Consider the following 16,652-nt stretch of genomic DNA (forward strand, 5'->3'; position numbering starts at 1 on the left):
GTTCCTGGTTTGAATGTATTATGTCGTGTGTAATTGTGTGTTACAGTAGAGTTTCGCTTATCCAACCTTGACTCATCCAGCATCCAGGAGTCTGCCTCGCATCCAGATCCACAGCTGTTTCAATACATTGTGATGTTTTGGTACTAAATTTGTAAATACAGTAATTACTACATAACATTACCATGTATTGAACTGCTTTTTCTATCAATTTGTTGTAAAACACGATGTTTTGGTGCTTAATTTGTAAAATCATAACGTTATTTGACGTTTAATAGGCTTTTCCTTAATCCTTCCTTATTATCCAACATTTTCGTTTATCCAACGTTCTGCCGGCCTGTTTATGTTGGATAAGTGAGACTCTACTGTAGTTGTTCTACTCAAGAAACTTTGTCTTTGTGGCTCCCACAAACTATATTGAATTAGCTGAGACTCTATGTGATATTAATTGAAAAACTATAACAAAATGTGCTGCAGGATGTTCCACAAAAACAAAGTTTCTGCAGTTTAATAAACCTTTTTTGTGTTTTTATGAGAGAACCAATTAGGAAATGGCATTTATAATATGGGGATTAGAATGTGCTTCTTTAACATACACAAACAACAGCGGGCTGGAGACAAAATATTAAACTGATACCCAGGAATTATCTAATCTAATTTACAGTGAGTTTGAAGCATATGCATTCAATTTTTTTCAGCAGAAAAACCTATCCTTGAGTGCCATCAGATACAGAACGCAATGTACCTTGGCTGTTCATTTCTGGAAAAAGCTTCCTCAAGGGCTTCTTCACCTCCCAGGTGCTGTTGACAAACGTCGGCATGACTTTGAGCAGCTCTTCTTTGTCCTCTTCATGCAAAACAGGGATGGTCTCCAAAATGAGCTGCATCTGTTCCAGTTCATGGCTTCCTAAACAAGCAAAGATGATGGTGTTTACTTCTGTTGTGACCTACCAAGCCTAAAACCATGCATTTCATATGTGTATATCCTCATCATGGATCAGCTAGAAACAATATCATACGAAAGCTGACTGGGACAACCTGGGGATCACAACCAGACACAGTGAAGACATCTGCCCTTGCGCTATGCTACTCTGCTACTGAGTATGCATGCCCAGTGTGGAACACATCTCACCACACTAAAACAGTGGATGTGGCTCTTAATGAGACATGCCGCATTATCACGGGGTGCCTGCACCCTACACTACTGGAGAAACTACACTGTCTAGCCGGTATTGTACCACCTGACATCCGCCTGGAAGTAGCAACCAATAGTGAAAGGACCAAGGCAGTGACATCTCCAGCTCATCCCTTGCTTGGGTATCAGCCAGCATGTCAATTATTTAAATCAAGAAATAGCTTTCTAAGATCTACAGAGACACTCGCTGGAACACCTCAGCAAGCGAGAGTCCAAAAGTGGCAGACTCAAACCCAGAACCTCCATCAATGGCTGATAACAAATGAGAGACTCCCCCTGGGCACACAGAAAACTGGGCGACTTAGAAGGCGCGGAACAGACTGCGCTCTGGCACCACGAGATGCAGAGCCAACCTCAAGAAATGGGGCTATAAAGTGGAATCCACAACATGCGGGTGTGGAGAAGAGCAAACCACTGACCACCTGCTGCAATGCAACCTGAGTCCTGCTACATGCACAATGGAGGACCGCCTTGCGGCAACACCAGAGGCACTCCAAGTGGCCAGATACTGGTCAAAGGACATTTAATCAACTACCAAGCTTGCAAACTTTGTGTTTTGTCTGTCTGTCTGTTTGTTTTGTTAAAAATGTAATACAAATGTCTGGTTGCTCCTGACACGATAAATAAAATAAAATCATGGATCAGCTGAGGATGAGTGAAAGAGACATCTCAAATGAAACACGAAAAGAATGTTGGCATCTCAAAGTATGGTTGGGGGTTTGCAACTTAGTCATCAAACAGACAACAATACAGGAATGTTTTGGGGAAAAATATGCAATAATGTTAAGCAATAGTGTACAGCCACTTATACATCCCCAAACAAGAGTCGGAAAGAAGAGGCAATTTTGCTGGGAAACTGTGTTAATCTATTTCTCCAGATGCACATTTAGAAATAATTATGTAATTATGAAACAGATGTACAATCCATCTCATGCTTGAATTCCCCAAAAGGCACTAATCCCATCTCAGGATTCTTTAGAGAGAGGTGGATGTCAAGAGATTTAGTATTCATTTATTTTTATTTATTTACCTTATTTATATCTCACCTTTCCCTACCCCAAAGGGGACTCAAGGCAGCTTACAAGTGGCACTAACATAATACTGCACAAAAATGATAAATAGTTGCAGTGCATAGCAGACAATAAAAGTCTGTGTGCTTACATTGTTCAAAATGCCTATACATACCACTAGGTGGAAGACGGTGATAACAACTGTCTGTGCTCATGATAAATCACCGGCAAAGCCATTCACCCTAATCTAGCCTTCAAAGAACTAAACTTTTCTACCAGTTTGACGAATGTCTTGTTTAATAGGATGTTTCCCATTATAAATGGCAGATGACCCAGGAGAAGATCCAACACTGTCAAGTATCACAGCAGAGTCCTCAAAGCAGAACTCTGCCACAGCTCACAATACATCAAGTCCAAGAATCCACAAATTTGCCTTGGGCTACAGTCAAAAAACTGTGAGTCCAGGTGGCAGAGGCGTTTGGTCATTGCAGAGGATGGATGTGAATGCCGCGCTCCAGAACAATTTAAAATACATATATAAGCATAAGGAAGACAGCCAGTGGATGCAATAGTTTGAATGCTGGACTAAACTAATAACCTATCAGACTCGAGATAGGCCCTGCTCTCGGTCCCACCACCTTCGCAATCACGTCTGGTGGGGACGAAGGACAGGGCCTTCTCGGTGGTGGCCCCTTGGCTCTGGAACTCTCTCCCATTGGAGATTAGATCTGCCTCTTCCCTCCTGACTTTCAGAAAGCTGGTAAAAACCTGGCTTTGGAATATAGCATTTGCAGAACGATGATCGAGTCAATAACGGCTGACCACACCGACGGATGGTGATGAATTTGTGATTTTATTCTAACGACCTGGCTTTTGTAATTGTATGATATTGTATGATCTGTATTTTAATGTATTTTGTATTAATGTTTTATGATGCTATTATGTTTACTATATTTGTGTTGAATTTTCTGCTGTTAGCCGGCCTGAGTCCCTCTTCAGAGGTCGAGAAGACTGGGTTATAAAAGCTCTAAATAAATAATAATAAATAACTAGTGGCTGGAGACAAATTGATAATATTTCTCTCTGGACTCTAATATTTCAGCCCAGGGTCACATTAAAAGTGAGGTTAACTGAATGGAAACAATTTGCAGGTATTTTTAAAAATAAAATAAACAGCTACTGTGGAGAAGGGAATACCATGATTAGCACCCTGTTTTTCACCCAGACTACAGTTTCAAACTCATCTTCTCCAGTTTTCAGGTCAAGGTGAAGGGGAAGGCATCACAGGGCCTGTCCAGACAGTATTTTTTATCCCAGGAGCTTTCACAGCAATGAGGAAACAATTGCTACAAAAACGAGGAAACAATTGCTACAAAAACAAGGAAGCAATTGCTACAAAAGGCAAAAAACACAAGGTTTTCAGGTGTGGGAATATTGCATTTTTGAGCTGAATATCAGCATCTCTGAATGTTTGTATGTACCTGCACTCCGAAATCACGGGAAGTTTTATCTACGTTTGTTCCTGTGTTTTAGATATTTGTTCCTGATTGGTCAGTTTCGAAAAAGAAAAGGACAGTTGAGTAGAACATGAAACTTTGTTTGTGTGCCAGAAACTTTATGAAACATGTGGAGAGCACATTTTTCTCTGGCCAGGACAAAGTTGTGGCCCCCTAGTCAACGTTGTACATCGTTTCACAAGAAGAGCAATCAGGAACGGTCATGTATAACCCAGGAACAGCAGCCTGTTGTTTGATGCCACAAGTACACAACCAAATCTGTCTGGACCGAAGGCCTGGCAGCCAGCCTCTAAAAAGTGTCAATAATGACAAAGTTCTGTTTCTGTCTTGAAAGTGTGTGTTCCTGTTTGAGTGTGTAGTGCTGACTTGGCCAGAAGTGGTCCTACCCCGTAAACTTTGTTTGTGTGGCAGATACTTCATGAAACATCTGGAGGGCACAGTTTCCCTGTCCAGGACAAAGAATGGAACTTTTGCAGTGATTTGCTGCAGTGATTCTCTGCATATCCGCATATCCACAGAAGTTTCCAGCAGAAATCCTGTGGCATTATGCCTAGCCAACAGAGGCAGAAATCCTGGGACCAACAGGTCTATATGTGCACCTCTTCTGAAGTCCCGGGATTTTTGCCCCTGTTTAAAACCAGTGATTTAGTGCTGTCTGGAAGCGCCCTCAGAGTGAGAGCACTGCCTTGAAAGGAGTGCATGTATTTATATACAGTGTATTTTCTCACTTAAGAGATTATACTTTTCCTCTTAATGACATACTTTGTGAAATGGTGGTTTCTGCTTAACGTATCATGTTTAATGACTTCACCAGTGCTTGATCCCTAGACTATTACAAGAGATGATACCTAGGTCTCAGATTTTGGCCTTGAAACCTCAGTGCCTGAGATAATCTTGAGCTGGCAACCTTAAGACACAAAAATCTCAAATGGGAAATCCTATGATAATTCCCTGTTCCTTAAATCAAGATCCCTATGTTCCTTCAAATGGTCTTTACTTGATAGGGACATGCCCAGTTAATTATCTGCCATATCCCTCTTCTTTAGTTTCCCTCAAAATGTCCCAATTTGGCCACACATTTTACACTTTTCATCCGTGAAATGTTGGGAGGTGTCTCCTTACAAGGAAAGCCACCATTCTGACTCTACAAGGGTTGAATGAAAAGTAATGCCTCCACCTTCGTTACTCGGGTTTGGATGGGAATATTTTAATAAATCAAATGCAGAAATAATCCTTAGAATGTGCTCTTTAACTACCACTATTGACTTTTCCACATAATCACCAGAAAATTGGATACATTTCTGCCAATGATGAGCAAGTTTTCTGAAGCTGTCACGGAAGAAGTCGACATTCTGTTTCTGCAATCAGCATCTCACAGTTCTCTCAACATCAAAAGTATAATGATGTCCCTGCAGATCTTCTTTCATTATTAGGAACAGATGGAAGTCAGATGGTGCTAAATCAGGACTGTATGGGGGATGTCGTATGGTGGTGAGATCCAGTCTCTGATGTTTCAAGTCTGTGCACTTTCATTTTAGGCGTCAGCTATCTTCCAATATCTATCTTCCAATAGCCAAGCAAAGCAATAATGTGACCCACACATTCTTGTGAAATACCGATTATGCTTGAAATTTCTCTCTGAGTGATACGACGATCGTCCTGAATCAATCTGTCAACCTTTTGCTTGTGAAACTCAGTGGTTGCTGTCACAGGACGTCCAACTCTTTGTCACGGAAGTCAGATGTTCCCATCCTCAACATCTTTAAACTTACTCGCCCAATGACGCACAGTACTCATATCAACACAACCACCATACACAGCTTGCTGTCAAGAATTCAATGACTGCACGTTTCTTAAGTCGCATTGACCGACTGTCTGCGCAGGGTTCCATACTTTGTACTTTAGCAACATAACCATTCAATGCGAAGGCTTCCGGCCAAAATGGAACTGTAGAAGAGAGTCTACTGAACAAGCCAGTACCTACCGCATACCAGTACTGCCATCTGTTGAGGAGTTACAAAGGTGGAGGCATTACTTTTCATTCAATCATCGTAGTTTTATAAAGGACTCACAAAAAAGGGTTGTTAAAAGATGAGAAAACAGAGGTGATGATGCTGAGCGGGTCATCTATGCATGCTCTTCTTCCCCAAACTTTTGGAATTAGCTCCCAACACAAACCATCCACTATCAACACTTGAGGACAAAAGTAAGGCGAGAGGATTTCATTAGGCTACGCAACTTACTTTCCTCCAAAGGCCCATTAGCTAAAAATGCCCAAGTCAGACAGTCAGTATAACTACCACAATACTCTTTTGTTTTTGCTTTGTTGGAATCTCATTAATGCTGTCTAAATAATTAACAAACTCATATCTTTGTTCATGATTATTTTAGCAGCTGCAATGTCCTGCTTCTAATAGCTGCCCAGGAACCAGATGGAGGCTTCATCTCTTGGAATTGCATCCACGCTCCCAAATGCTGAATCTACGAGGAAAGAAAGAAACTACCCTGGGTTGCATTTTGGGAGAACTGAAGCATGAAAAAGCTATTGAGCTTGATTATCTCCAAGTCCCAAGACCTTTCACTCCAGGAGGTTAAAGCTGCTTTAATAAAATAGGATCATTCTCCTTTTTTGTTTTGTGTGCCTCCATGTAGCTTCAGACTAATGTCAATCCCATCACATAGCTTTCCTAGCAAGATCAGAGGGGGGGGGGGGGTTTCCATCAGTTTCCTCTAAGGCTAAGAGGGTGTGACTTGACCAAGATCACCCAGTGGGTTTCCAATGCTGAATGGGGATTTGAACCCTGGTCCCCAGGTCATAGTCCAACACTCAAACCACTATACCACACTCACGCTTCATTATTCTTTAAAAACCTTAAAGGGGCATGGTGGCACAATGGATTAAACCGTTGAGCTGCTAAACTTGCTGACCGGAAGGCTGGCAGTTTGAATCCATGGGATGGGGTGAGCTCCCACTGTTAGTCCCAACTCCTGCCAACCTAGAAATTCGAAAACATGCAAATGTGAGTAGATCAATAAGAACCACCTCAGCAGGAAGGTAAACGGCACTCCATGCAGTCATGCTGCCCACATAGCCTAGGAGTTGTCTTAGGACAATGCAGGCTCTTCAGTTTAGAAATGGAGATGAGCACCACCCCCCAGAGTTGGAGATTAAGTGTTTACCTTTATCTCTGTGTATCTGTGTTTCATTGTTTCAAGGCATTGAATGTTTGTATTTTGTCTCTATATGCTGGAATCCACCCTGAGCCCTCCTTGAACACATTAGTAAGCTGGAATGTGTCCAGAGGAGGATGACTAAAATGATGAAGGGTCTGGAGAACAAGCCCTATGAGGAGCGGCTTAAGGAGCTGGGCATGTTTAGCCTGAAGAAGAGAAGGATGAGAGGAGATATGATAGCCATATAAATATGTGAGAGGAAGTGACAGGGAGGAGGGAGCAAGCTCGTTTACTGCTTCTATGGAGATTAGGACAAGGAACAATGGCTTCAAACTACAAGAAAGGAGATTCCATCCGAACATTAGGAAGAACTTCCTGACTGTGAGAGCCGTTCAGCAGTGGAACTCTCTGCCCCGGAGTGTGGTGGAGGCTCCTTCTTTGGAAGCTTTTAAACAGAGGCTGGATGGCCATCTGTCAGGGGTGATTTGAATGCAATATTCCTGCTTCTTGGCAGGGGATTGGACTGGATGGCCCATGAGGTCTCTTTCAACTCTTTGATTCTATGATTCTAATTATTTTTTGAAACACAACAAGATGAGTCCACAGCAGACAAGATCACTCTGCTGGCTGTTGTATTAGATCACACGTCAGACACTTCCCAAGTGATGTATCGGCAAATAATGCATGCAGATCCCAGTAAGGTGGCCTTTTGCAGCTGACAGATGGTAATTTTGCCAGCGCCAATTGTGTTTAAGTGCAGGCCAAGGTCTTTAGGCACCAGTGAATGAAAATACATTCTGCATATCAGATATTTACATGATGATTCATAATGGTAGCAAAATTACAGTTATTAAGTAGCAACAAAATAATGTTATAGTTGGGGGTCACCACAACAAGAGGAACTGTATTAAGGGGTCACGGCATTTGGAAGATTGAGAAACACTGCTCTAACAGGAGGATATATAAGAAGAGAACTTTAACCTTTAGTTCTCAATTGTGGTCACACATTAGATTGCCACCCCACCCCACCATGCTTCAAGTGATCAATTGTCTTGAATTAATCACTGCATTTAAAATTCTATGTTGTCGATCTGGACTGGAACGGCAATGCCAGAAACAATAGGCTAAACCCTCCGACTTCCCACATTAAGGTTTCAATCCAGATATATCCATGTTTACCCTAAGAAAGAAAGAAAAAGCTCAGACTTTTTCTTTGCGCAAAGCACAAAACTCTTCCACTTCACGGCACCAGGCACTATCAAGATCTTCTTTTTTCTTTAAGAATACAAATATGTGCTCACAAAAGTCAACCTACCATCTCAGGGGGAAAGGAGGCATGCAACTATGGTGTAGGAATACTAATATCATGGATCTATCTCAGTTTTCTCACATCTTCGAGCATAAGTGCTGCTTATAAATATCTTCAAGCTCAAGTGACAATCTTTTAGCCTTAATACAAAACTATGGTGAAACCTCACATTAAATACTATATTGCTCTGACTGCCACATTTCAAAGGGGTTTCTGAGGTGAAAAGGGGGGGAGACCAAAATGATTAGGGGTTAGAAAATTGTATTTCCCCCCAGTTTTTGAGCAAGGTGGTCTATAGGAATTGTACGTCAACCAGCGCATTGGTAAGTTAACAGGTTGGGAAGGACTGATGTACACTGTTCCAGGATCGGGTCCATTCAATGTTTTGATACACAATTCAGTGTGTGCCTTTCCTTTGCCTCACATTCCTTCTGCCTTGCTCACAGGAGGAATCGACTTGTGTTTAAAAAAATAATCTGATACAGTGATAAAAAGCATTTTCCACCTCTTACTCCCCCTGCTCCCCGTAGCTTCTTTGGGTGGAGAAGCATGTCCTCAGCATGGTGTGAAAACACTTCACTATTTGTGTAAGACAACAGTTCTTGATGTACAAGCCCTGGTTGCTGCTGGGGGTCTCTGGGAGGGCGGTTGAAGAATGTGGAGGCATGCTGCGCCCTATGATCCAAGCCCCAAACAAACCATCCCACCCAAAATGGATTGAAAAATAATCTGAATTTTATATGTATTCCTGTTCTCTGTGGTGATCCTCTACATCAGTGGTTCTCAACCTTCCTAATGCTGCAACCCCTTAATACAGTTCATCAAGTTCTGGTGACCCCCAACCATAATATTATTTTCGTTGCTACTTCATAAATATAATTTTGCTACTATTATGAATCATCATGTAAATATCTGATATGCAGGATGTATTTTCATTCACTGAACCAAATACCCGATATGCCCAAATTTGAATACTGGTGGAGTTGGGTGCGGATTGTTTTTGTCATTCAGGAGTTGCAGTTTCTGGGATTTATAGTTAATCTACAATTAAAGAGCATTCTGAACCCCGTCAACAATGGAATTGAACCAAACTTCCTACACAGAACCCCCATGACCGACAGAAAATACTGGAGGGATTTGGTGGGCATTGACTTTGATTTATGGAGTTGTAGTTTATCTACATCCAGAGAGCACTGTGAACTCAAATGATGGGTCGGGACCAAACTTGGCACAGATACTCATTATGCCCAAATGTGGAGTTTGGGGGAATTAGACCTTGACATTTGGGAGTTGTAGTTGCTGGGATTTATAGTTCACCTACAATCAAAGAGCATTCTGAACTCCACCAATGATGGAATTGGGACAAACTTCCCACACAGAATCCCTTTGACCAACAGAAAATACTGTGTTTTCTGATAGTTTTTGGCGATCTCTCTAACACCCCCTGGCAACTCCCCCAGGGGTCCTGACCCTCAGGTTGAGAAATGCTGCTTCACACTATCGGAATAGCTATGTATATGTGTGTATATTCAAATCTTGTTGTTGTTGGATTGGGCTGGATTGGGCAACCCTATGAATTGATTGGATTGGGCAACCCTATGAATGAGAGACCCTGTTGTTCCATGACTGAATCCATTGTATTATAAAGTAGCTTTTCTTTCCTACTGTCTTCTACTTTACTAAGGATCATATTTTGCAGTAAACTGTTTCATTCCACACTATGTCCAATGTATGATAGCTTCAGTTCAGTCATTTTCGCCTTCTCCTGAGAGTTCAGGCTTGATTTGCTGCAAGGAACATTTCTTTGTCTTTGTGGTATCAAAAAACCCCTCTCCTTTGGCATCAAATGAGTTAATTTCTTCCATTCTTCACTGTCCATCTGTCACATCCATACATAGAAATTGAAAATACTGTGGCTTGGATGATTAGAACATTGATATTTCATACTAAAGCGGTACACTCAAGGACCTATTATAGTTCTTCATCCATTGATGTCCTTCTAAGTCTTACGGCTTCTCTATACTGATTGTGTTGGGTACCACATTTTCCTGATCCATATTGGTCCTGCAGTGACCCCAGTAATTCCTTAACCAGTCATGTTTCTTTCTGCCAAAAGCAACTCTTTCTTAGGTGCTGATCTGCATTTCCAATTCTTGATTTACTGGAAATTAGCCATCATGGGCGTTATGTGTCAAGATTAGCATGCCTATGAAGTAAGTACATTTTTTTAGTCCAAGTAGAGAACCCATTAGCCTTCTTCTGATTTCTGAAGTATAATCTCCATTTCTATTAATGACTGAGCCAAGGTATAGAAAATCTGCAATAGTTCTGATGTCTTTATGGCTCATTTTACAGTTCTGTAAATCTTCTAGGCTCAATGTTTTTCTTTTCTAAATATTCAAGTACAACCCTCTATTTGCACTTTGTTTCTTCACTTTTATCAGTAATCAGACGGAGTCATCATCATTCTCCTCCTCCTCCTCCTCCTCCTCCTCCTCCTCCTCCTTATTACGTTCTGTCAGTAAGAGGATGTTATCTGTGCATCTTAAATCGCTGTTTTTTCATCCTCCAATTTTCACACCTTCCTCCTCTGAGCTTAATCCTGCTGTAAGGGAAGCGTACTGAGAGTTATTAGCTATGACAGAAAATAGAACCTGCGCATACGAAAACAGTATGACTCCTTCTGTCTCCAAAGTTCAGCGGTGGGTGTTATTGCTTATATAGCTAAAACAGCAGCCCTAAGCGCAAGAAAGTGTCATCAGCAAACTCAGATGGATTTCAAGGGGTGGAGAAGTATTAAAAATTGAAAGAAAAGGTCTAAGAGCAGGATGTGAGGGAGGACCCCCAAAATACTGCATATTCTTGAGTTTAAGCCTAGTTTTCAGTCCTTTTTTAGGCTGAAAAAGTCCCCTTTGCTTTATACTCAAGTCAAGATTATTTATTATTTTACTCTGTCTGCATTAGAAGGACCATGTTGGATCAGCTACCGGGTGTCGCACCTCAGAGTAGAACCACCTTGCTTACGACGCCAAAGAACACACCAGCAGTAGTCCTTATAGTTTTATTAAAATAAAAGATAAAAAGTTCAAAAGGCAAAAGTATATTTCAAAAGATCAATCCAAAGTCATAGGCAAACAAGATCCATGAAAGGATAGCAAGGCAAAGTCCCATGAGAACATGACAAAGTCCTGAAACATGAGCATGAGAAGCTGCAAGATAAATCCAAAGTCTCTTGGTTGAAGCAGAAAGTTGCTCTGACACTGAGGCACATTCAAAAAGTCTGTTTAATACTCTTTGGACAACATTAAAGCATCCCTGTGGCCCTGGGCCTCTCTCTATTGCCTCCCAGTGATCCTGACACTCCATCGCACTTTCAATTCCAATCGATCAGCTCTATCTAAACCACCGACCCCATCAAGGTCAAATCCCTGGTTAGGTGGCTGAGAACTATCCTCCCTTCCTGCATCCTCCCTCCCTTCACCAGGCACCTGGCTCTCACTCTCAGTAGTTTCACTTTCCCCAGGGTCAACCCTTGCTGTGGGAAACAACTGAACTTCTGCCCCCTGGTCCTGGTTTTCCTCCTCTAACACAGGAATATCCTTGCTTTGCATCTGGCTCTGAATCTGAATCTCATCATCCCCATCAGAACCATTGACACCATCACTCTGTGAGTCCAGCTGAGTCACAACACCAGGGTTTCTACTTCACACTAAGGCCCCTTCTACACTGCCCTTATATCCCAGGATGTGATCCCAGATTATCTGTTTATCCCAGATTATATGGCAGTGGAGACTCATATAATCTACAAACTATCTACAGACCCACCAAGAAAATCCAACAAATGTTACGTCCAGCAAAGGACAAGAGGGATCCTCTCACTTTTGCAGGAGTCTACCGTGTACCATGCAGCTGTGGACAAGTCTACATAGGGACCACCAAACGCAGCATTGCCCAAACATGAATCAAGGAACATGAAAGGCCCTGCAGACTACTTCAACCAGAGAAACCAGCCATAGCAGAGCACCTGATGAACCAACCTGGACACAGCATTTTATTTGAGAACACAGAAATGCTGGACCACTCTAATAACTACCATGTCATACCACGTAGAGAAGCCACTGAAAACCACAAGCATGTGGACAATTTCAACAGAAAGGAGGAAACCATGAAAATGAACAAAATCTAGCTACCAGTATTAAAAAAAACTCTAAAATTACAACAGCACAACAACAGAGAGGAAACAAACAAGGACATCTAATCACATCTCAACAAAAGTTTACTCCAGGTACTGTCAGGCCATTATATGCTAATCAAGGTGGTCAGTTGAAACATACACACCTAGCTCCAGCAGACAAGAGTCCTTTGTCCCACCCTGGTCATTCCACAGATATATAAACCCTTTTTCCCCAGTTCCAACAGCCTAAGTCAATTTCATTTCATGAACAAGACCTCCAAGAGACCTTGCTCAGGTCTTGCAAACTCAGGCCTGTGGGTTCCTTTATTGAATCCGTCCTCTTTTGTTCCTTAACATTATTTTCATACAGTGGTAAACTCCCTATGGGACTTCAGATCAGTTTTATTCCACCAACCCCCCATCCAGACTGCACCTTTCGTTTCATTTCAAACACTCTCCTTGAATGAAAAAGCAGAAACATAAACAAGAGATCTCAGACAATGCCTAGCAAACACATATTATGTCCTTGATTGTTGCTGATGATGCTTTTCCTTTGCTTTATGCAATTCAAAAGCAGCACCTCAAGCAAGGCAGCCCTTTGAATTCTGCGGGGAAGGAAGTTATTTAAAATATTGTGGGATTCATAACTTTACAGAAACCTCATCTAAAAGATGAGAGAAATATCCTGTTTTCGTTGTGGCAGTTTCACCCACAGGGCTTCTCAAAAAGAAAATACTCCAGCGAGAACCGGCGGCCTCCTCACCTGCTAGAAGCTTGCTGGCAGAGTCTCTATGCAACAGCTGGAAAAAGGGACCATTAATATTTATCCAGGCATCAAATGCACCCCCTGATGCCACAGAACAAATAAGCGTCCCTCCTTTTCAGTTTGACCCATCCGTCTTTCTTCTCTGCCATTATTATTATACCATCAGAGCCTATTATTTATTTTGCAAGGCTGCAGGATGTTGACACTTTAGCAAGCAACTGTGCACAGCTTTCTCTAAATATATAATAAGCTTCATTAATAATAGATTCTAACTGTTGGTTGGCCAAAATAATGTCACCCTAAAAGGCCTGGTTGCAGTGACTGTGGTACAGAGCAGTGATGACCAGCTTCTTGTTTGGGGGGGGGGGTCTTTCTCCCCCGAGAAAATGGTCTTTGGGGTCAGAATTTCCTAGCACTTTCCACCAAAGATATGGCACCAGTTTCAAGCTCCTCACCCTGAAAAAGATTATGGGGGTGCACATGTGTTGTTGGTATGTGCCTTCAAGTTGTTTCCAATGGATGGTGACCTTATCCCAGGAGTTTCTGGCAAATGTACATGGTAATTAAATAAAAAGGCTAAGGCAGGACCTGGACCTATGAGTTTCCTTAGTCTGAAATGTTCCAGGAGTTTACAATCGATGGAAAAAATGGCATTCCATGCAACATTTCACAAAAAGTCACCAAACAAAAGTGAGTTTCAGATTCCAACTTTCAAACCTGTTCAAAACTTGCACTAAGGCCTTTGTACTCACTCCCTTCCAGCCACTATTGCCATCACACATCTATTTGTGAATTTTTAATTGGGAAACACATCTGTACATTCTGTATATGAGTGTACCTTTGTTGGAGCACGTAAAAATCAGTTGGTGAGTGTGTTAACTGAAAAAGCAAAGCATGAAGCTGATTGGTTGGGCCATGCCTGAGAGGCTAGCTGAGCCTGGGAGTTTTGGCAACAGTTACATGTTTAGATTTTTTTTTTCTTTGCAGGAGCTTGCCAAAACAAGTTATTATATTTTCTGCTTCTGAGCTGCTGGAAAAAGATCATTGACATGGATACCCAAGGAACATTTGAACCTCTCTCAAAGGTAATTGTGTGATTCAATCCAACTGTTCACATGGCTGCAGGCATGCACCCAGGGGGGGTGGCTTGGGGGCTGAAGCCCCCCCCCCCGAAATTCTCATAGTGGTCTGCAAAAAGGCCTTACTGGTACATTATTTAAACTGTTATGTTTATTCATATCATGATCTGATCACCATGCTCAATATATCCCATATGCATGGGGGTATTGGGGTAAACATACAAAAGGTTTGCTAAGCTAGACCCTCTTTCACTCAGACTCAGCCCCCCCCCCCCCAAAAAAAAACTCAGCCCCCCCCCCCCCCGAATCAAAATCCTGGCTACGGTCCTGCATGGCTGTATATATGTTGCTCTGCATAACAAAGAGTAAACACCTTATTCTTTTCTGATCATCAGCATGGCATATCCTTTCTCTAGCAAGACAGTGTGTGGATTGGTAAAGACGTGAACTATGTGTGAAATAAAGCATCTTCCTGTCGCCTTTTATGTTTTTTAAAAATATTTTCAAAATGGGGACCAAAAGTTTGTATTTTTCTTCTTCTGTTATTTTAAAAATTGTAAATTGAATGACAAGATTTCTAGCAATACCAGCAAGCCACAAACAGACAATGTGATTTGTAAAGATTTCGCACGCCATATGTTTCTACTGTGCATTGTTATTGTGCATTTTTTAGTCATTTGTGAGTTATGGCATGCCTAGGGCAATCTTATCATGGAGTCTTCTTGGTAAGATTTATCCATGGCCGAGGTCCCGCCTACACTGCCATATGATACAGTTTCATAATGCAGTTTTTATGAAATTGTACTATATATCAGTTCAGATGGGGACAGAGTGAAGATTTGAACCCCGCTTCCCCACAGTCCTAGGTTGGATCTACACTGTCATATAATGCCGTTTCAGATAGGACCCCCCGGTGACGCAGTGGGTTAAACCCCTGTACCAGCAGGACTGAAGACCGACAGGTTGCAGGTTCGAATCCGAGTAGAGGCAGATGAGCTCCCTCTATCAGCTCCAGCTCCTCATGCAGGGACATGAGCGAAGCCTCCCACAAGGATGATAAAAACATAAAATCATCCGGGCATCCCCTGGGCAACGTCCTTGCAGACCACCAATTCTCTCACACCAGAAGCGACTTGCAGTTTCTCAAGTCGCTCCTGACATGACAAAACAAAAAGATTGAACACAGATTGATGGTATTGAACTGGATTATACAGTTAATCTGCATTTTGAAACTGCATTATATGGTAGTGTTAATCCAGCCCTAGTCTTAACCTGGAATCACTATATTGGCAGTTCATAAGTATATAAGAACGTACAGGAAATGTCCACATACTAAAAGCTCCACCAAAGAGAGAAGCAAGAAGGTCAAAAAGGGGAGGGCTAAAGACTTACCAGCAAAGAGCATCTTTCCCGTAAGCATCTCTGCTAAAATGCAACCAGCTGCCCACATGTCAATCGCTTTGGTGTAGTTGTTGGGTGACAGGAGCAAACGAGGAGATCGATACCATTTTGTTACCAAGCCTTCCGACAGGTAACCCTGAAAGAATAAAGGAGAGATCTCTGATCAGTTTTGTCATCAGTTACCAAATGACTACAGAACAGAGTTAACATTTTGTCTTCAATGCTTGCATCTCACAATGCTTTCAGATTGAATGCAGATTGATTGAGGCAACTCAATTCTATGTCTTTTTAAGACTGTCTATTCTCATCACATGGAGGCAATAGAGGTTAATTCATGATTGGTCAAACTTTGGCCCTCCAGGTGTTTTGGACTTCAACTCCCACAATTCCTAACAGCCTATCGGCTGGGTTGTTGTAGGTTTTTTCGGCTATATGGCCATGTTCTAGAGGCATTTCTCCTGACGTTTCGCCTGCATCTATGGCAAGCATTCTCAGAGGTAGTGAGGTCTGTTGGAACTAGGAAAAAGGGTTTGTATATCTGTGGAATGACCAGGGTGAGACAAAGGACTCTTGTCTGCTGGAGCTAGGTATGAATGTTTCAACTGACCACCTTGATTAGCATTTGATTGCCTGGCAGTGCCTAGAGCAATCTTTTGTTGAGAGGTGATTAGATGTTGTTTGTTTCCTCTCTGTTGTTGTTCTGTTCGGCTGTTAGGAATTGTGGTAGTTGAAGTCCAAAACATCTGGAGGGCCAAAGTATGATAATCCTCTTCAATCTTCCTTTCCCAGTCAATCCAGCCAATCCTCTTAACAAAAAGATCAACTTGGCCTGGCTAAAACTTCTTTTTGTAATCACAACAACACAAACTTGGAAGAGTTCCTTTTTCATCTTTCTACTTCTGCCATGTAAACCACCCTCTTCTATATTTATTTGGACCATTTGACAGCATCTCTATTATTATAGAGCAACGTTTCTCAACCTGGGGGTCGGCATCCCTGGGGGGGGGGGGGTTGTGAGGGGGTGTCAGGG

At 42.0% G+C, this 16,652-nt stretch overlaps 1 protein-coding gene across 2 annotated transcripts in view; it reads right to left on the reverse strand.

Moving 5' to 3' along the window:
- Window positions 1–16,652, reverse strand: part of MAPK4 (mitogen-activated protein kinase 4) — a 100,854-nt gene that overhangs the window by 5,663 nt on the left and 78,539 nt on the right. For both annotated transcript variants that reach the window (XM_060761256.2, XM_067464655.1), the window contains 2 exons: window positions 15,614–15,758; window positions 743–904 (listed from right to left, as the gene is read on the reverse strand). In XM_060761256.2, coding sequence (XP_060617239.2) covers window positions 743–904; window positions 15,614–15,758 — 307 coding nt within the window. The remainder of the gene's footprint in view (window positions 1–742; window positions 905–15,613; window positions 15,759–16,652) is intronic.

Source organism: Anolis sagrei, chromosome 2 (genome assembly GCF_037176765.1).
Source record: "Anolis sagrei isolate rAnoSag1 chromosome 2, rAnoSag1.mat, whole genome shotgun sequence".
Taxonomy (NCBI): Eukaryota; Metazoa; Chordata; class Lepidosauria; order Squamata; family Dactyloidae; genus Anolis; species Anolis sagrei.